The sequence below is a fragment of the Carettochelys insculpta genome, chromosome 28 (assembly GCF_033958435.1).
Source record: "Carettochelys insculpta isolate YL-2023 chromosome 28, ASM3395843v1, whole genome shotgun sequence".
NCBI classification, from domain to species: domain Eukaryota; kingdom Metazoa; phylum Chordata; order Testudines; family Carettochelyidae; genus Carettochelys; species Carettochelys insculpta.
Genome location: NC_134164.1, coordinates 15,185,755 through 15,206,636, shown reverse-complemented (window position 1 = coordinate 15,206,636; position 20,882 = coordinate 15,185,755). Strand labels below are relative to the sequence as shown.

Sequence of the window (20,882 nt, the reverse complement as noted above, 5' to 3'; positions counted from 1 at the left end):
ACACAGGGCTCCCTGGTTTAAAGCCTTGTGAGGGAGAAGGGGAGGGGTATTGATTAAGTCAGCTTGTTGAGTGCCTTGGCCCGGCCTATGCCTTGGCCATATAGCTATAAGCCTGGCTTGACTAACCCTCCCCACCTGTTGAAAGATAGAGCTGGGTACTAGGGTGTTTGTGAAACCCCACACTAGAGATACCAAGAGCTGAAATCACAGAGTGGTAGCTGAGGCCACACAGAGCTGAAATCACTGGACTCTGCCTTAGGGCAGTCCCGAGCAGTCGGGTTAGGACTGGTGGACAACAGCAGGACCAGCGGGTGGCCGGTAGGAGCAGCAGCAGACGACGGCTACTGGCAGGTGGCCAGTAGGAGGGGTCGTGGTAGACGATGGCCTAGTGATGTATCTGTGGGCTTTGGGTTTGGGACTGCACCGCAGAGGGTACACCCTGTAACTGTGTGTGGAAAAGGGCCAAGAGCCCCAGCAAGAGACTGGGTTCTCCTGCATATGGGGATGGTATCTGGGTAAAAGGGGTTTTGTCTCTTCTGTGGTGAGATATACTGCATCTGTCGCTGTAACCTTGGGGTAGGTTACGGTCATTAAACAAGCCATTTCTATCTCAGACTGTGCTTGCGAGGGGGGGGGAGAACTGCCTTACAGGCACCCAGCACGGGGGTGAAATTGTCCCAGGCCACTGGGTGGGGGCTCGAGCCGGTTGGTTGTATCCTTGATAGGAAAACCCCACAAGAGTTGAACCCGACCCTTCTGGCAGGCATCATTAACAGAAGGGTTACATAAGTGGGGGCTTGTCCGGGATCTCTTTTGCTGGGTAGTACCCCTCGCAAGCACACACATATATATATATAACATTGTAAGAAGCAGTTCTGGTGTTGCAGGATAAGTTAGAGTTTATACCATGGCTGGCCGTATGCTGGAAGAGTGGTGTGAGGAGTTGGGTATTGACCCTAGAAATTGTCTATTAGTTTTAGGGATACCTGAGGGTATGGAAGATGGCCCAATTGAGGCCCTTCTAACAAAAGCCATTGATTCTCTTTCGCATACGGGGGCGTAGACCTCAAGTAGACGACAAAGCATTTGTGGTGCTATGTGAATTGCCAGTAGCTGTGGACTCTTTGCAGATCCCAAGTGAGATAAAGACTCCCACTGGCACTTTGAAAGTTGTGATCGCCAAGGCCTTTGCAACAGGCCCCGCCTCACATGCAGTATTTGAGGAGAAGATGACAGCCTTCTTGGCACAGGAAGGAAAGACTATAGCTGACGTGTCAAGTCTACTGAGCGCTGAACCATCGGCCCCTGGCCCTTCTATGGATGTATGGGTCAAAGCTTAGGGACAAGCATTGGAGAAGGTCCTGCAACCTCATCATGAATCTAGTTCATACCGTAAGTTACGCTTATTTTCGGGTGGTGCGGTCCCAATACCCGGGGAAGAAGCGTTTGAACCCTGGTTAGAACATACCACTGAAATGCTCCGAGAGTGGGCAGTACCTGAAGCCGAGAAGAGAAGGCGACTGATAGAGAGTCTCCGGGGTCCCGCGCTGGATGTCATTCGCACGTTGAAACTGGGTAATCCGGAGGCTTGCGCAAATGACTGCTTAGAAGCTCTCAATCATGCCTTTGGGAGGACTGAAGATTCAGAGGAAGTTTATTGCAAATTCTTGAGCAGCAGACAACAGAGAGGCGAAAAGTTATCAACCTATGTTCAGAGGTTGGAGAAACTACTGCAGAGAGTTGTCTTGCATGGAGCCATCACACCGGAGCAAATGGATCGAACTCGAGTGTCCCAAATTGTGAGGGGAGCGCAATGCCAGCACCCAATCCTATTCCACCTTCGGTTAAGGGAACGACTGGCGGCCCCACCCAGCTATTCGCGATTGATTAAAGAGATCCGAGAAGAGGAAGAAAGGCAGGCCACCAGTGAGAGGTGGGGCACTCAACCGTCCAAACATGGCAGCACGGCCCCCTCGCAACTCCCCAAAACATTGATGGTGAACGGTGGAGAGGAGCTTGCCCAAAGAGTGCAAGACCTGATGGTGCAGGTGGACGAACTGAGGGGTGCTGTAGGTTCAGCCCGGGCACCAGGGAGTGGTGAACAGCTAGCAGCAGTGGTCCATAAGACTGGGCTCAGGACAGCTACTTCTGCAGGCCGGCCAAGTATGGGATCCTTCTTCTGCTACAAATGTGGTCAGGAAGGACACACTGCAGCAAGATGTCGAAATAAGAAAAATCCAGCACTGGTGTACCAAAAGCTGAGGGTCACCTGGGAAAAGTCGGGAAACGGCTACAGGGTCTGGGAAAGGAGCCGCGCACACCCTCGGGAAGCGAGGGCTCCCCTAGAAGAGACAGACCCACGGCTTTCCCACGAGGACTAAGAGAACCTAGAGCAGAAGTCAATGTGAAGATAGAAGGGGTGGAATGTACAGCCGTCCTTGATACAGGGTCTCAAGTGACGATCATATTCCAGTCATTCTATCAACAAAGGCTTGGGCACCTACCTATCCAGCCATTGACAGGTCTCGGCCTGTGTGGACTCAGCCTGAATGAATACCCCTATGCGGGGTATATCATCGTGCACCTAAAGTTCCCAGAAGATGTGGCGGGGGTAAGAGAGGAGGTGGACACAGTTGCCTTAATATGCCCTGACCCCAAGGGGATCTCTGACGTGTCGGTGCTCATAGGGACCAACTCCAGTCTCTTTAAAGTACTGGCAGAATATTGCAGACGACGGGCCAGGGACCAATACCTGAGCACCCTGATGATTCATGCACTTTGTGCTGAAGCCTACAAAAAATATGAGGATTCTAAACAGGAGTTGCCTGAACTACCAATGGGTACCCTGAGGTATGCGGGCACAACTCCCATAGTAGTACCTGCAAGGACAGAGCAAGAGGTGCTCACTAGGGCTACGTCTACACGTGCAGCCAACATCGAAATAGGCTATTTCGATGAATAACGTCTACACGTCCTCCAGGGCTGGCAACGTCGATGTTCAACTTCGATGTTGCTCAGCCCAACATCGAAATAGGCGCTGCGAGGGAACGTCTACACGTCAAAGTAGCACACATCGAAATAGGGATGCCAGGCACAGCTGCAGACAGGGTCACAGGGCGGACTCAACAGCCAGCCGCTCCCTTAAAGGGCCCCTCCCAGACACAGTTGCACTAAACACCACAAGATCCACAGAGCTGACAACTGGTTGCAGACCCTGTGCCTGCAGCATAGATCCCCAGCTGCCGCAGAAGCAGCCAGAAGCCCTGGGCTAAGGGCTGCTGCCCACGGTGACCATAGAGCCCCGCAGGGGCTGGAGAGAGAGCATCTCTCAACCCCCCAGCTGATGGCCGCCATGGAGGACCCAGCAATTTCGACGTTGCGGGACGCGGATCGTCTACACAGTCCCTACTTCGACGTTGAACGTCGAAGTAGGGCGCTATTCCTATCTCCTCATGAGGTTAGCGACTTCGACGTCTCGCCGCCTAACGTCGAAGTTAACTTCGAAATAGCGCCCGACGCGTGTAGACGCGACGGGCGCTATTTCGAAGTTGGTGCTGCTACTTCGAAGTAGCGTGCACGTGTAGACGCAGCTTAGGAGTACCTGGCTAAAGAGCAGAGGAGGGACTCTAGCTATGGTAGAGCAACCAGCTAACGGAGGCCTTCCTGAAGGAGTGCTGGTTCCCAGTGGAGTTATAGCCTTACCCGCTGAAGCCCAGGAAGAGGTGACTATACTAATCGCTAATGAGACGAGTCGTGATATTGTTGTAAAGCGAGGGCAAAAGATAGCAGACTGTTTTGAGCCCAATGCAGTGGTAAAGCCCCAGTGTGGTACTCCAGCCCCAACGATAGATCCAGAAAAATTTGACTTTGGAGATTCACCACTGTCTGAGGAATGGAAGACGCAGTTAAGGGAAAAGCTTTGCAAGAGAACAAAGGTATTCTCACTGCATGAGTGGGATGTGGGATGTGCAAAAGGGGTTGAACATAACATCAGGCTGCATGATTCTCGACCCTTCCGGGAGAGATCTAGGAAGATCGCCCTTTCTGAGATGGAAGATGTGCGACAGCATCTTCAAGAGCTGGCAGAGAATGGCATCATTACAGAGTCCCGCAGCCCATATGCTTCACCCATTGTTGTGGTCCGTAAAAAGAATGGAAAAATCCGGATGTGTATTGATTACCGCACCCTAAACAGCCGTACGGTGACTGACCAGTACACTATGCCTCGGATCCAAGATGCCTTAGACTGCCTGCTAGGAAGCCAGTGGTTCTCAGTTTTAGACCTTCGAAGTGGATACTATCAGATTCCTCTGGGGGCAGAAGATAAAGAGAAGACAGCCTTCATCTGCCCATTAGGGTTCTACCAGTTCGAACGCATGCCGCAAGGGATTTCCGGGGCACCAGCCACATTCCAGTGTCTTATGGAGAAAGTTGTAGGAGACATGAACCTACTGCAAGTCTTGGTTTACTTGGATGACCTGATCGTATTTGGAAGAACATTGGAGGAGCATGAAGAAAGACTTCTTAAGGTCCTTGACCGGTTGGAGGACTATGGGTTGAAACTTTCTATTAACAAATGCCAGTTTTGTAGAACATCGGTGAAGTATGTGGGTCACATTGTGTCCCAGGAAGGTGTGAGTACTGATCCAGACAAAATAGAGGCACTAGTCACACGGCCACGTCCCAACAATTACCGAGAGCTTAAAACCTTTCTTGGATTTAGTGGATATTACCGTAGATTTGTGGAACATTATGCGTCCATTATCAAGCCTTTGAACGATCTCACTCGTGGATACCCGCTCAACAAGAGCAAGGCTAAGACCAAGGGCAAGGGGGGGCCCTCAAGACTGCCAGGGCAGAAGTGCCGTGGTCCTCTAGAGCCTTTTGGATCACAATGGGATGAGAGGTGTGAGAAAGCTTTCCAAGAGATCATTAACTGCCTAACTCATGCTCCAGTCCTCGTGTTTGCTGACCCAAACAAACCCTTTATCTTGCATACGGATGCCAGTTTGGAAGGGTTAGGGGCGGTGTTATACCAAGACGTGGACGGCAAACATAGGCCTGTGGCCTTCGCTAGCTGAGGATTGTCTGACAGTGAGACCCGTTACCCGATCCACAAGCTGGAGTTCTTGGCCTTGAAGTGGGCCATCACTGAGAAGTTTCGTAACTACCTATATGGTGCTAAGTTCCAAGTATGGACAGACAACAATCCATTGACATATGTATTGACAAGTGCTAAGCTGGACGTCACTGGGCAGAGATGGGTGGCTGCCTTGGCCAGCTACGAGTTCAGCCTACAGTACTGATTGAGCAGAAGCAACATTGACACCGATGAATTGTCACGACGCCCACAGCCACCAGAGATTGCTGAGATTCCTCTAAATGGAGTAAGAGCCATCTGCAATGGAAGTTATCACAAGTCCCAGGCCCCTGAGAGTTGCATTGCTGAAACTCTGGGTTTACCACCTAAGAGTGTGCCATTGGCCTCTGTAAACTGTATTGCGTTGGATCAATCGACATTGCCTAGGCTCAATGCGGCGGAGTGGAAAAAAGCCCAGTTGCAAGATGCTGACATTCGTGACACCCTACTTGCAAAAAGAGAGGGGCAAGACCCTCGAACCATTGTTCCCTCCACTCCGGGAAGTAAAATACTACTAAGGGAGTGGAACAAACTGAGACTGATACAAGGTGTGCTGCACCAGGTCACCGTAGATCCATTGCAAAATCGACGAACACAACTGGTACTACCGACCGAGTCCAGGGTTCTGGCCATGAGGGTTCTGCATGATGATTTCGGACATTTGGGTATGGAAAGAACACTTGAGCTGCTCCGTAATAGGTTCTATTGGCCCCGGATGGCTGAGGATATATGCCGGAAATGTAAGACGTGTGCTCGATGTGTTCAATGCAAAACTCTGCCCACTAGAGCAGCCTATCTGCAGAGCATCACGACCAGCAAACCCTTGGAACTGGTATGCATTGACTTCTTCTCTCTGGAGCTGGATAGGAAGAATATTGGAAACATCTTAGTGGTAACTGATCACTTTACCCGATACGCTCAGGCCTACCCCACACGGGACCAGAGAGCCACCACTGTGGCACGGATATTGTGGGAAAAGTACTTCTCAGTGTTTGGACTCCCAACTCGGATACACTCTGACCAGGGGCGAGACTTTAAAAGTCAACTTTTAAAGGAGGTGCTAAGAGTGGCAGGAATAAAGAAGTCCAGGACAACCCCTTACCACCCGCAAGGGGACCCTCAGCCAGAACGGTTTAACCGAACCTTATTGGATATGCTGGGGACATTGCGCCCGGAGCAGAAAGCGGCCTGAAGTCAACATGTTGCTTTTTTGGTGCATGCCTACAATGCCACAAAGAATGATGCTACGGGAAGCACCCCGTATTTGCTAATGTTTGGACAAGAGCCCAGACTACCAATAAACTTATATTTCGGGGTGTCAGGGGATGGGGAAGGCTATGAGACACATCTGCAGTATGTTTCCCGACTAAAGGAAAAGCTGCGGGATGCCTACCGTTTGGCTACAGCAGCTGCCCGCAGGAACACAGATCGTAACAAACACCGGTATGATGCAAGAGTGCGCCCTCAGGAGCTCCAACCTGGGAACCGAGTTCTCCTGCAGAATCTAGGGGTTGATGGTAAACACAAGATTGCCGATAGATGGAAGGCAACACCCTACCTGGTGGTGGAAAGACTTAAGGACCTACCTGTTTACAAGATTAAACCTGAGAGCGGATCAGGGCCAATAAAGACCGTACATAGGAATCTCCTACTGCCTGTGGGAGAGTTGGTTGGTGCATCTGCAGAGATGGACTATAACACACGACCAGGTGCAAGGTCACATCCATTACCCAACACAGGCAGTGGGTGCAGTGGAGATGATCTTCCCTTATGCAGCACCTTCAAGAGTAATTCTGAAGAGGATAAAATTCCCATGGAACACCCTAGAGTGGGAACCAGATCCCAGAGTCTATTGCAGGAACCTGGAAAAAGGGCAACACCTTTGGCACTGAATCCCAAAACAAAAGTGTTTAGGCCCCGGCCTGGGGACCCTTCTTCCACAACAAGACTAGTCTGGGATAATGAACCTGCCCCAACTGCCGACAGTTTGGAGGAGAACCAGGCATGTGCAGATACACCCCCATTAGCTGACGAAGATGTTTTTGTCCAGGATATCCCAGTCTGTGAGCGAGAGACACAAGGACCAACGCAAGTGGAGGGGGAGTCCCCGGGTGAATGCCCCTTGCCCCTGCTGCCAGAGGAGGACCCTGCCCGTTATCCCCATCCTCAATCGGCAAGATAGAGCCATAAAGCCCATAAACAGACTAACTTATGAGGCACCTGGAGTAGTTGGGGAGGATGTAATACATCTGGCACACAGACTTGTAGAAGCCATAGTGAGCTGTCTCAGGCCATTAGAGGAAAATTCATGTGGATGTTATAATCAAAACAGTGTTTTGCCGGGACGTCAAATTCTCAGCTGGGGGGAGGATGCAGGAAATGTGGCAGAAGGAACGCAGCGCTGCTGAAGGCTGGGAGGAATGTGTCTCCCAGAGGTCATCTGCATGAGAATGCAAAAGGTGTGCATGTGTGATACCTTTTCAGGCAAAGCCTAATGGGTAGCAAGTCAGCCATGAGATTTGGTCTATTGTAAACATGTAGCTGTAAAATCACAATTTAAGCTGACATTTAAGGTGGGAGTTGTGAGATCTCACCAATGCTCTGGGTTGTTGTGGGGGACAGGGCAGTCGCCTTAGCCGTGTAAGACATTGATTACACAGGGCTCCCTGGTTTAAAGCATTGTGAGACAGCAAGGGGAGGGTATGGGTTGAGTCAGCTTGCTGAGTGCCTAGGCCCTGCCTATACCTTGGCCATATAGCTATAAGCCTGGCTTGACTAACCCTCCCCACCTGTTAAAAGATAGAGCTGGATACTAGGGTGTTTGTGAAACCCCACACTAGAGATACCAAGAGCTGAAATCACAGAGTGGCAGCTGAGGCCACACAGAGCTGAAATCACTGGGTTCTGCCTTAGGGCAGTCCCAAGCAGTGGGGTTAGGACTGGCGGACAGCAGCAGGACCAGTGGGTGGCTGGTAGGAGCGGCAGTGACCGCTGGGTGGGCAGCCGGTAGGAGGGGCGGTGGTGATAGGAGTGGTGGCGGCGGATGACAGTGACTGGCAGGCGGCCGGTAGGAGCAGTGGGGGATGACGGCGACTGGCAGACGGCTGGTGGCAGCAAGGGGAGGCTACAGACAAGCGGACAGCTAGTATTGCCCTGGTGATGTATCTGTGGGCTTTGAGTTTGGGACTGCACCGCAGAAGGTACATCCTGTAACTGTGTGTGGAAAAGGGCCAAGAGCCCCAGCAAGAGACTGGGTTCTACTGCATATGGGGATGGTATCTGGGTAAAAGGGGTTTTGTCTCTTCTGTGCTGAGATATACTGCATCTGTCGCTGTAACCTTGGGGTAGGTTACGGTCATTAAACAAGCCATTTCTATCTCAGACTCTGTGCTTGCGAGGGGGAGGGGAGAACTGCCTTATAGGCACCCAGCACGGGGGTGAAATTGTCCCAGGCCACTGGGTGGGGGCTCGAGCCGGTTGGTTGTATCTTTGATAGGAAAACCCCACAAGAGTTGAACCCGGCCCTTCTGGCAGGCATCTGGCATTAACAGAAGGGTTACAAACGTAAACCTCCCAGCTGCAGGTTAAGCCCATTGCTCCTTGTCCTGTCCTCAGAGGCCCAGGAGAACAAGTTTTCTCCTCCTCCTTGTAACCCTCTTTTGGGTACTTGAAAACTGCCATTGGGTCTCCTCTCAGGCGTCTCTTTCGCAGACTAAGCAAAGCCGGTTCTTTCAGCTGTCCCTCCCCGGGAACACCCCTTACGGCACCTCAGAGCGATGTTTGCATTTTCACAAGCATCACATTGTTGAGTTGTATTTTCGCTGTGGTCCCTGATGACCCCTAGGTCTCTTTCTGCAGGTCTCCTCCCATCCATCCACATCACAGCTCCGGTGCCAGCCAGCTAACCGGATTCGGGCCCCCACACTTCCTCGCTCTGCTCTGTCTGCGTCACCTCCAAATAATCCTGTGTCACCTGCAGATGCTGCCACCCCAATGCCACCAGCTCCTGCCTTTCTATTTGCTGAGCCCTTCTGTTTGCCAGAGATCATTGGCTGGGGGGAGGAGGTATCAGACTGGCTTAGACACAAGACACAAGAGACAGTGTCTGCCCCAACACAGCCACCCCAGAGCTCAGTGGCTGGCATGTCTGAGGGCAGTAGGCTGGTCCTGTGCAAGGAGCTGGGCTCCTGCATTTAGCAGCAGATTTTCCAAGGAGCTGGCTCAGGGAGTGCGGAGCTCTTGGCAAAGCTGGGAACCAGCTGGGAGTGCGCCCACTTGGGAACCTGGCTCTGAGCTCTTTGGGAAACATGCCTCATGGGTCCAGTCTGCCCTGGCCCACACCCTGCTCAGCCCCACTGCGCTCCACAGCCACAAGCTCTGCTCGGCACAACCCCCACTCTGGGTTTCCTGATCTTTAGGGCAAAGGACAACCAACGAGTTACCACTGCTTAACCGCTGCACTCTGCATGGTGCGTAGGTCAGTTACACGTCTCCTCCGCTTCACTCTGTCTTGGGAGAAGACTCCAGGAGTACCCCACTTGTTGTCCTTCAGACTCGGTCGATCTTCTCCACGTCGCCTGAGGTCTTCCTCTTTCGCGTTTTCTGTGTGGGTTCCATGGGAGAGCTTGACAGACTGTGCTGGATGCTGGTTTCCTGAGAGCGTGGCCTAGCCAGCCCCTCTTTCCTCTCTTAATTTCAATTAATTGGTTCTTGTCCTGCTCTGTTCCAAAGCTCCTCACTGTGACCAAGTCTTGCCATTTGATGTGAAGGACGTACCTCAGGCACCCGTGTATGAATGTCTGTAGCTTGTGATTTGAAGTCTTTTTCGTAGCCCAGGTCTCACATCCATACAAGAGCACAGTCTCCACAGATCTATTCCGGGGATACCATCACTGGATCTAACCAGGTTATTCACAGACTCACAGGCACATTCTCATGTTCCTCAACTAACAGCGTATCTGCTGTCACGTGCCAACAATGCCCAGATGCTTTGTATATTGGACAGACTTCAAACTCTCCTAGACAAAGAATTAATGGGCACAAAACAGACATCAAAAGACTCCTGATTCACAAACCTATCAGTCAACACTTTAATGGAGTGGGCCATTCTGTTGACTGCTTTTTGTTCTGAAAGTTTGTGCTTTACTGATGAGGAACTTTCACAACAGTTTGGAAAGAGAGGCTGCTGAACTCTCTTTTATATTCAAATTCGACACATTAACACATAGTTTGAACCGGGCTGGGAATTTTCTAGATCATTATAGGGGCTCTTTTGCTTACTTGGCTTTATCTAATTCTTTACTGCGCCCCCCCCCGCCCCGGCCAATTCTGCCCCTCCACCCTCTGCAATTAGATTGCATCGCAAGGTATATCACTCCCACACATCAGCGTTGGCAGGACCGGGCTGTGGAGGGCAAAATCGGAGTGAACTGAAAACTGCCAGACTCTGCGCTCCTGATCGCAGTGTGCGTGAATCATCTGGTGCCTGGACCGGAAAACTTGGCCTTGCCAATGGCCTCCGTGTTTATCGCAAGGCTGGTGATATTTGGTGCCTGTCTCAGTTTTTCAGCATTTCCTGGTTTCAGGGAGAACCCGTGACCAGGACCCAGCTGAGCCCTCAGAGCTCAGCCACCAGCAGGTGACAAAGCCCCAGGTGGCTCATTTTTCTCTCATGATTTGAGGCTCGTTTCATGGCTGGGGGGAGGGGGGACTCCCAGTTTCTGAAGACCTGGGGTGGGCATACTAGAAACTGGGCTGTGCAGCTTCAGTTAGGTTTGCCGTAAGTGTCCCTTGCTAGCTCCTATGCATGACTCCTCTTGGGCAGTGGTCGTATTTGCCTTCAGAGCTCTGCAGGAAGAGGTTCAAATCCACAACTGGTGGGTATGTTTTGAAAGGAGACAAAGTCGCAAAAGCCCGACTAGTTGCTCTGTGACACACTCTGGAAAACCTACATTTCCGGTCTCGTTCCCTGCGGTTCCAGGGCCACACCAGCACAGCTCCCTGATTTCCCACCATGGGAGGATGGCGCTGGCGGATCCGGTACTATGAAGCAAAATGAAACTGACCGAGCCTGGCTAAGGAAGGGGATGCACACCTAAGGCCCAGAACCACCACTGAAACCCTGTGGAACGGGGACTCTGAGCCGACGACCTGAGCAGCTGATTCGTTCTGGGGTGATGACAGACACTCGAACCTCCAGAATCCATCTGTGGGCTCTGAGGCTCAGCTTTGCTCTCCAGCTCTGAAAGGGGAGATTCCTTTGGCCCTGCTGTCTGGTGAGCAGAATGTCCTCTGGCAGCCACTCAGCCACAGGTGGGGGCTTCCCATGTAATAAGACACCGTGCAGAGGATGTGGGGTGATGCCACCCACAGGCTGTAGTGTGGAGTGTCTGCACTGTGAGATTCACCCACAAGTCTCAACACACACCCAGGGGCTCCTGACCTGCGCACGCCCAGCCAGCTGCTCACGTCCTGGGCTTTCAGACAGCTGCGGGGAAACTCGCACCTGCTTTCCCAGGCATCCTCCAATGGCTTGTGCATATGTCTTGGCTGCACATGTGAAACGAGAATCACACACATCAGTGCTCACTTACACCTGGGATGGGTTGCACAGCCCACGTGGTGCTTGTGCAGACGGCAGCATCTTGCATTAGGGGACTGGTGACAGACAAAGACATTCGTTTGGTGCATCAGTCCTGCTTCTCTCAGCAAATAGCTTCAGAGCTGCTGCTGTAGCTCCAGTACTTCTGGCAGGAGCAGGCCCAGCCAGGTACCTCCGCTCTGCAATAAGCCACACCTGGCAACCCAGCCAGGTACCCACACTCTGCAAAAACCCATTCCCGGCAGCACAGGCAGGTACCCGCACTCTGCAATAACCCACCCCTGAAGGCCCAGCCAGGTACCCACGCTCTGCAATAACCCACCCCTGAAGGCCCAGCCAGGTACTCGCGCTCTGCAATAACCCACCTGCGGAGGCCCAGCCAGGTACCCGCACTCTGCAATAACCCACCCCCGGCAGCCCAGCCAGGTACCCGCACTCTGCAATAACCCACCTCCTGCAGCCCAGCCAGGTACCCGCACTCTGCAATAACCCACCCCCGGCAGCCCAGCCAGGTACCCGCACTCTGCAATAACCCACCTCCAGCAGCCCAGCCAGAGACCTGCGCTCTGCAATAACCCACCTCCTGCAGCCCAGCCAGGTACCTGCACTCTGCAATAACCCACCTCCTGCAGCCCAGCCAGGTACCTGCGCTCTGCAATAACCCACCTCCAGCAGCCCAGCCAGAGACCTGCGCTCTGCAATAACCCACCTCCTGCAGCCCAGCCAGGTACCTGCACTCTGCAATAACCCATCTCCAGCAGCCCAGCCAGAGACCTGCGCTCTGCAATAACCCACCTCCTGCAGCCCAGCCAGGTACCTGCGCTCTGCAATAACCCACCTCCCTGCAGCCCAGCCAGGTAACTGCATTCTGCAGTAACCCACCTCTGGCAGCCCAGCCAGGTACCCGCACTCTGCAATAACCCACCCCCCGGCAGCCCACCCAGAGACCCGCGCTCTGCAATAACCCACCTCCGGCAGCCCAGCCAGGTACCCGCGCTCTGCAGTAAAGCACCCTGGTGGCCAGGCTGCAGGGCTACACATGTCAGGGTAAGGCTACGTCTACACGTGCACGCTACATCGAAATAGCTTATTTCGATGTAGCGACATCGAAATAGTCTATTTCGATGAATAACGTCTACACATCCTCCAGGGCTGGCAACATCAACGTTCAACATCGACGTTGCGCAGCACCACATCGAAATAGGCGCTGCGAGGGAACGTCTACACGCCAAAGTTGCACACATCGAAATAAGGGTGCCAGGCACAGCTGCACACAAGGCAAACTCAACAGCAAGCTGCTCCCTTAAAGGGCCCCTCCCAGACACAGTTGCACTAAACAACACAAGATCCACAGAGCCGACAACTGGTTGCAGTCCCTGTGCATGCAGCATGGATCCCCAGCTGCCACAGCAGCAGCCAGAAGCCCTGGGCTAAGGGCTGCTGCACACGGTGACCATAGAGCCCCGCAGGGGCTGGAGAGAGAGCATCTCTCAACCCCTCAGCTGATGGCCGCCATGGCGGACCCCTGCTATTTCAATGTTGCGGGACGCGGATCGTCTGCACGTGCCCTACTTCGACGTTCAGCTTCGAAGTAGGGCGCTATTCCCATCCCCTCATGGGGTTAGCGACTTCGACGTCTCGCCACCTAACGTCGATTTCAACTTTGAAATAGCGCCTAACACGTGTAGCCGTGACGGGCGCTATTTCGAAGTTGGCGCTGCTACTCCGAAGTAGCGTGCACGTGTAGACGCGGCCTAAAGGCTCTGAGTGCAGCTGGGCCTGGGCTGGGAGACCTCCAAGGAGTCTAACTTTCTACGCTGCAGTTGTGGAGCCCCAGAGGCAGAGCTGCTCAGTGCAGGGGAGACGCTCCAGGCGTGGCTGGAGCTGCAATCCCTTACATAACGATTGCTGCAACCCCCTGGCATTAGTGCATCCAGCCTGCTCCCAGCCTGCTGAGCTGCTTTGCAAACCAGGCCCCTGGTGCCTCAAGCCCCCTTCACGCGCCTAGCGGGGAACCATCCACCTCCAAACTCCAGCCCAGTACAGCCCGTGGCTGTGGTGCCATTCCCAGCCTCTCCCAGCACCTGGTGAGCCAGAGGAGGCTGGAAGGGGTCTCTGCCCGCCTTGGGGATCTCCTACAGCCCTCGAGCACACGGGGCTGGGCCGCCCTCCTGCTACACTGGGCGCTGTACTGCCAGGTGGGTGCTGCAGATGCTTGGAAAGGCTCCGGCCCAGGCAGGGTTCCGAAGGCCCCTGCAGCACCAGCAGCGTAATGACTATACTAGCCAGTGAGCGGCAGCCCAGCTATTTGCATAGCCCCTGTGAGCCGCCCCAGGCAGCTGCCAACCCCCGGCTCTGCGCTGCTGGCTGCTTTCTTGCACTCCAGAAGCAAAGGGGCTCGCCAGGTGGGGGCGCAGGGCAGGGCACCCCTGCAGTGGGACTGCTCCCTTCAGAAGAGGCAGATCAGCAGCCCTGAGCTGCCTTAGTCAGAGGCAATTAAACATCCGCGTCTGAGAGCAGGCCTGGCTGGGCTGGGATCGGCTCGGGGGCACGTTACGAGCTGGACTGACTTGCCTGCAGCCTCCCAGGGCAGGTACCCCGGAGACAGGCCTGGAGGAGCAGAGCATGGGAGGGGCTTGCCCTGGGGTCACCCCCTCACTCCCTTTCGGAGGTCAGAAGAGCCTCACCTTCCCAGCTCCTCCACCAGCCCCTCCCCCTGGGCCCGGGGTCCCCATCTTCCAGGGCAGCGTGTGGGAGGGGTGGGGGGGCCGTGGGAAGATGCCTGCCAGGTGCTGGTGTCTCCTGCAGCGCACGCTGAGCACCAAGCAGGATCAGCTCTCTGGTGTCTCCCCGCCACCCCCGCGCCTGAGCACTGGACCAGGGCTGCCTGCACATCATCTCCCAGCTAGCGGAGGCAGGAGGCTCCTGGCTCGGCCCCAGCCCCTGGGGCTCCTCCTTGCGGCAGGTCTGCCAGGGGGCAGCAGCGTGGGTGGCGGGTCCTGGGCCCTGCCTGACCCCCAGTCCCCGGCCTGGTCTCTCGAGTGCCCCACAGCCGGGGGCAGGAGGGAGGGAGCCGGAGCTCTGTGTCCTGTGGGTGCTGAGAGCCACTAGCCCCGGCTATGATGGGTTCAGCATGAGCTGGGGCTGCTCCCTCTCCATATGCTCACCCCCAGAGCCAGCGCCCCCTGGCCTGGCCGCAGCCCTGAGCTGCCCCGGGGAGGGCTGGGGCTGGTGGAGCCGCCCGGGACGGGGATGCGGGAGCAGCACGAGTGCACAGGGCCGGGGTGCAGAGCACCTGGGGAGGCAGAAGATGGGGGTAAACCAAGCGAGCTGGGGGCAGATGGAGGGGGGCAACAGGCGGCACAGCAGAAAGGGCCAATAGTCAGGTTCTGTGTGTGTGTGTGTGTGTGTGTGTGTGTGTGTGTGTGTGTGTGTGTGTGTGTGTGTGTGTGTGTGTGAGAGAGAGAGAGAGAGAGAGAGAGAGAGAGAGAGAGAGAGAGAGAGAGAGACAGGCGGAGCAGCTGCCGGTGGATGACCCCTGGGGCTGTAACCTAAGCTGGCAGGTGACACCTCTGCCCTGAACACAGAGCAGGGAGGAGCTGAGCTGGGTTTGAATCAGAGGGGCAGTTGGAAGCTGGGGAGAGGGAAGGCAGCCAGCCCAGGCTAGGGGGAGGCTACACCCCAGAGGGGCCCCCCTCGGGCTCCTCTCCCTGGTGGGGGGGAATGACTGTCTCTGCCGGCTGCACTGACACCTCTGTGCGGGGGGCGAGGGGGTAGGGGCGGGGGTGTGGGCGGGCAGGGGGCAAAGCCCCCCGGCTTGTGGCCTGTTGACAAGGGAGCAGAGGCCTGGGCGCTCTGGGCTGGAAGTTGCCCCCGTTGCGGGCTCGATCCTGCGCCGCCCGGGCTAAGGAGGGTCGGTCTGCGCGGAGCGGCCCGGGCGTTTGCAGAGAGGAGCCCGAGCCGAGGCGGCGGATCTGGGCACCCACCTGTGGGGCTGGACCTCTCGCTGGGGGCCGGTGCGGGGACTCGCGGGTGGGAAGAGGAGGCAGCGGGCAGCGGCCCCCAGAGCCTCACCCCGCCTCGCAGCCGCGGCGCTGACCACTGAGCCACCCTGCCCTCTGCTCCCCCAAGCTCCTGCCGCCCGAGGGCAACGCAGCCACGGGGCCCTGACTCCCCCTTGCCATGCCCACGGACCGGCTGGGCTGGGGGGGCCTGTGCTGACCCCCCACCCCGGAGGGCGCCGCGCTGACCCCGCACCCCGGAGGGCCCCACGCTGACCCCCCACCCCGGAGGGCCCCGCACTGACCCCCCACCCCGGAGGGCGCGGCGCTCCGGAGGGGCCCGTCGGCGAAGCCGCAGGGGGTCGGTGCCCGGAGCCCAGGGAACAGCCACGTCCGGCCCCACTCGGCCCCTCTGACCGCCCCCACCCCACTCCCCTGCCGGACCCGGACCCGGACAGCCTAACCGCGCTCCCGGGCGGACGGTTCCCGTGAACTCCGCGGCTCCCGGCCCAGCTCCCCGGCGAGCGGCGCGGCTGCCAGCCCGTCCGCGGGGTCTCAGCCCGCCTCTGCCGGACTCGGCCCCCTGCCTCAGTTTCCCCTCTGGCCTCCCAGCGCCCCTCCCCCGCAAGGGCGCGGAGCCGGCACACGCCCCCGGAAGAGTCCCCCGGGCCGGGCCGGCGCCGCAAGGGATCCGGGGAGGGCCGGAGCGCCCCAGCGTAGGCAGCGGCCGGGGGTGCAGACCCCGAGACTCCGCAGCGCCGGGAGCCGCATTCACCGCGCGGCCGCCGCAGCGGAGGGCGGGGGCGGTCCCGGACACCCGTCGGGGCGCACAGCAGCCGGGCACCGCCGGGCGCCGGGCTCTCCCAGCGGGCCCCCGAGGAGCCGCCCCGGGGCCACCAGCGCAGGCACCGCCCCGAGTCAGAGCCGGGCGCAGCGGCCGGGGGACGTGTCGCCTAACGGGTCCCGGTCTGACTGTTCCCGCGGGCCGGGCCGGGCCAACCACAGCCCGGATCCCCCGCGGCCAGAAGGGCCCCTCCCCCCCGGACTCTTCCCCGCCCCCTCACCCCGGGACCCCCAGCCTCGCGCGCCCCGCCCCCCCGGACTCTTCCCCTGCGCCCCGCCCCCCCACCCCGGGACCCCCAGCCTCGCGCGCCCCTGCCCCCCCCGGACTCTTCCCCTGCGCCCCGCCCCCCCACCCCGGGACCCACAGCCTCGCGCGCCCCTGCCCCCCCCGGACTCTTCCCCTCCGCCCCGCCCCCACTCCTGGACCCCCAGCCCCACAGGAAGCTGTTTCACCGGGAACTTTTTCCGGGGGGGCTCCGTCTGGAGTAAGCTCGCGGCTCCCCGCGCCGGGCTCCGCCGACGGGGAGGGACCCGGCCCCGCTGGACCTGCTGCCGCCCGGCCCAGCCTGCAGGACCCGTCCAGCCCCGCGCCCCACGCAGCTCCCCGCCCAGCCCCGCGCCCCGCCGCGCCGCGCCGCGCACCTGGCCGTTCTTGCACAGGTCGGCCCACATGCTGGTGCCGTCCCCGCCGCGCATGAGCACGTGGTAGGCGAAGAAGTAGGTGCCCGGGACGCGGCAGGTGAACTTGCCCGTGGCCGGCTCGTAGCCGCGGCCCGCGTTGGTCACCACGTCGTCGAAGCGCAGCACCTCGTAGCCCTCGTGCGGGTGGCGCAGGCCGGCGGAGAAGGCCACGCGCGGCGCGCCGCTGCCCGGGGCCGTGCTCGGCGCCCCCGGCTCGCCCCTGGCCCCGGGCGGGCCCCTGGCGCCCGGCGGGCCCGGCTCCCCCGGCGGCCCCGGCCGGCCCGGCTTGCCCGGCGGGCCCCGCAGCGGCGGGGCGCTGGCGGGGGCGCGGCCCGGGGGCGGCTCGCACACCATGCGGCAGGCGCCCAGCGCCTCGGAGCGCCCGAGCCCGGCCGAGCTCACCAGCGCCGGGATCAGCACCACCAGCGCCAGCAGCATGAGCGCGCCCAGCGCCGCCGCCAGCAGGCTCCGCCGGCCCGCGCCCAGCCGCGCCAGGGGCCGGGGCCGGGGCCGGGGCCGGGGTCGCGGCCGCCCCGCCGGGCCAATGGTGCCGGCTGCGGGGACGGACGGGCGGGCGCGAAGCAGCGGGGCCGGCTCTGTGCGCCGCTCGCCGCCCGGCTGCCGGCTGCAGCGCCCGCCTCCGCCCCCGCCCCCGCCGCCGGAGCGCAGCCCGGATAGGCGCACGGCGGGCCGGGCTGGGCTGGGCTGGCCGGGGGGGCTCGGGGAGGGCGGGGGCCGCTGCGTGCGGGGTATGGGGTGTGCTGGGGCCGCTGGGGGGCGGCCCGCGGTGTGCTGGGGCCATTGGGGGGCGGCCCGCGGTGTGCTGGGGCTGGGGCGTGGGAGGGCGGCGGGGGTGTCCTGGGGCCGTTGGGGGGCGGCCCGGCGTGTGCCGGGGCTGGGGCGGGGGCGCGGGCGCGGCCGGGGGCTGCCGCTGTGAACACACCCGGACCCCGTGGGGACGCGCCCGGGGCCCTTCTGTGGCTTCCCGGCCGCTGGCGCAGGAGGGCCGCCCGGGGAGCCCGCACAGCCGCGGGTGTCCGCTCTGGCTCGGGGTGGGACTTTGTCACCGCTCCACGGGGCAGACGCGCCGGGGTCCCCGCAGCCAGTGCAGGACGGGCCCTGCCCGCTCCCCGGCTAGTGGAGCCGCAGCCGGCTGTCAGGCGCGGGGCCGCAGGGGCAGCTCCCGGCTGGCGCCGGGTCCCAGCTCGGCCGGCTCTGCCGCGGTCCCCCTGCGCCCTGGCTGCGCCGCAAGGAAGTGTGCGGAGCCGCGCGCGTCCCTCAGCCCCGGGGAGGCCCAGTGCGCTGGCCCTGGCCGGCCTGGGCCCCAGCCCTGCATGAGTCCAGCCGCTGGGCCGGCCCCGGCCCCAGCCCTGCCCCAGCCCTGCCCCTGCCCCAGCCCCAGCCCCAGCGGCTCCAGGCAGCAGGCCTGGCCCAGCCGCCAGCTCCCCTCCAGCAGCCTGGGCAGCAAGAGAGAGGCCCTGGGTGTCTGGGCCCGGTGGGCCAGGCAGGCGGCTCCCCGGTAAGGAGCAGGTGCTTCTCCCTGGGGCACGGAAGGAGCAGAATCTGCCAGGCGTCCCTGGGCCTGGGCCCCTTCCTGCAGCCGGGCTCCAGGCCAGGGCCAGGTGGGAGCTCCCCCGGTGCCACTCTTGGCCCCAGGACCCTGTGCCACCGGCCGCGCCCCGCTGCAGCGAGCGCCCTCGCGAGCAGCCCGCAGCCCCGCGCTCCGGCAGCTTCCCGGGAGTTGGGCAGGGGGCTCTGACTCACGGGCCGCGGGGCCTTCGCAGCTGCTGTGTGTTGGGACGTGGCCTCAGGCTGGCTGCCTGCGCGTCTGAGCGCCGCCTGCAGCTGCCTCTGGCCAGGCTGTGCCGGCTGCAGCTGGAGTTGGTGGCAGCTCAGGCTGGGATCCACCCCCCACCGCCTGCGAAGACCTGGCAGTGGGTGTGCCTGGGGGGGACGCTGGGGATTCTCTTCCCCTTGTTGTGTTGCATGTCCTGTTGTGGGTGCCTCAGTTTCCCCAGGCAGGACATCAGCGCATAGGTGCACAATGAGTCTCTGTGGCCTTTGTAACCCAGGCAACTAGGTGATGCCTTTTCCCAGGGGAACAGCCCAGAGGCGGGAGGAGGGGCCTGGCCGGCTGGAATTGGAACTGGGCGGCTGGGAATGGGGCAGTCTGGTCTGGCTGGGGAGGGAGGAAGGGGACCAGGGCCCGGCTCAGGGTCCCCTCTGGGCCCCTCTCCCCAGCTGGATGGTACCGACGGCTCCTGGTTCTGTGCTGACACATCTGTTCCGCGCTGCGTCCCTGTCGCCCCAGAACCCGGCTGCTCTCCCTGCTGGGCGAGAGTCGCCTCTGCCTGCGGGTGGGGGCAGGCTGGGGACCCCCAGCTCCATGACCGGGTGGTGTCTGCGCTGCATCTGTGCCTGAAATGCCCCAGGCCCTGCATGTGATTCCGGCCCAGGCCAGAGACAGCAGGTCCCAGACCTGATGGCTGGAGGGGCCACAGCCTGACCTGCTTTGCACAGGCCCGAGAATTTCACCCAGTAAATCCTGATCCAGCCCCTCACCAGAGCCCAGAGTGCGTGTCCAGCTCAGCACTTTGCCTGAGGTCCCAGCCCAGAAGGGCTGGGCGAGTGCTGGGCATGGGGCCGGCACAGCCCAACAAACCCGGGCCTGGGCCTCCCAGCTCACCTGAGTACCTGGCGAGGACAGGGCTTCCCTGAGGTCACCAGCATCTCAGCTCCCTGGCCCAGCCTGGCACAGGACACCTGGCCCCTTCTCGGAGCTTGGCTCAGGTGAGTTCCACCACTACAGGGGGAGGTCTGCGCTGGGGCAGGACGGGCAGGCAGAGCTGAGCCGACCCCTCGGTTTATGCAGTTTTCACCCCAGCGTTGCTCCGGTGACCTGGGCAGGCAGAGCCAGCCTGGCCTTCCCGTGTGCAAGGGGGCCCAGGCCCAGGGAGCCTGCACCAGCCCCAGCCCCAGCCCCAGCCATGGGACACTCCCGCGGCAAAGGGCCTGCAGAGACTAGATTGAGGAGCAAAGCACCTTTGGGCATCTGCCCTTCCCCCCTCCGCCTCCTGCAAGGACCTGCCCGAGGCCCCAGCTGCTGGCCTGAGTGCCAGCAATTCCCTCGGAAGCCAAGGGGGTCCCTGGTTCTCAGAACCTCTTGGGAGCCCAAGGCAAGGGCCAGACTCAGCCGTGGTGATTGCAGGGCACCCTCTCTGGCAGGGCTGTGGGGAGCTCAGCCGAGAGTCTCCCCCATTCTGAGGGAAGTGTGCCAGGAAAGGGTCCTCTGGATGGGCCCCCAGCAGGCCAGCTCACGGCAGTAGCTGAGAGACCCCTCTGGGCTGGGGCTGGCTCCCATGCGGGGAGCATGGTGCTCGCCGAGCAGGGGGCAGGCTGTGCCCTGGGCCTGGCCGCGTGGCCCTGCAGTGCACCCAAGCACTGGGCCAGGAATGCTGCCCAGCCCCATGCAGACCTGCGCCCTCCCTCCAGGGCTGCTGGGCCGAAGTGGGGGGGCGTGTCCTGACAGCCCCTCCCTGCCTGCGTGGGAGCCGGATTCCTGGCAGCCTGAAACCTCCTCGGCTGCAAAGCGGGCTCAGCGCTGGGCACGTGGGGT

At 59.9% G+C, this 20,882-nt stretch overlaps 1 protein-coding gene across 1 annotated transcript in view; it reads right to left on the bottom strand.

Moving 5' to 3' along the window:
• Nucleotides 1-17,818, bottom strand: part of C1QL1 (complement C1q like 1) — a 47,145-nt gene extending 29,327 nt beyond the window's left edge. The window contains exon 1 of the mRNA XM_074979130.1: nucleotides 17,228-17,818. Coding sequence (XP_074835231.1) covers nucleotides 17,228-17,704 — 477 coding nt within the window. The 5' untranslated portion in view covers nucleotides 17,705-17,818. The remainder of the gene's footprint in view (nucleotides 1-17,227) is intronic.
• Nucleotides 17,819-20,882: the final 3,064 nt, after the last annotated feature.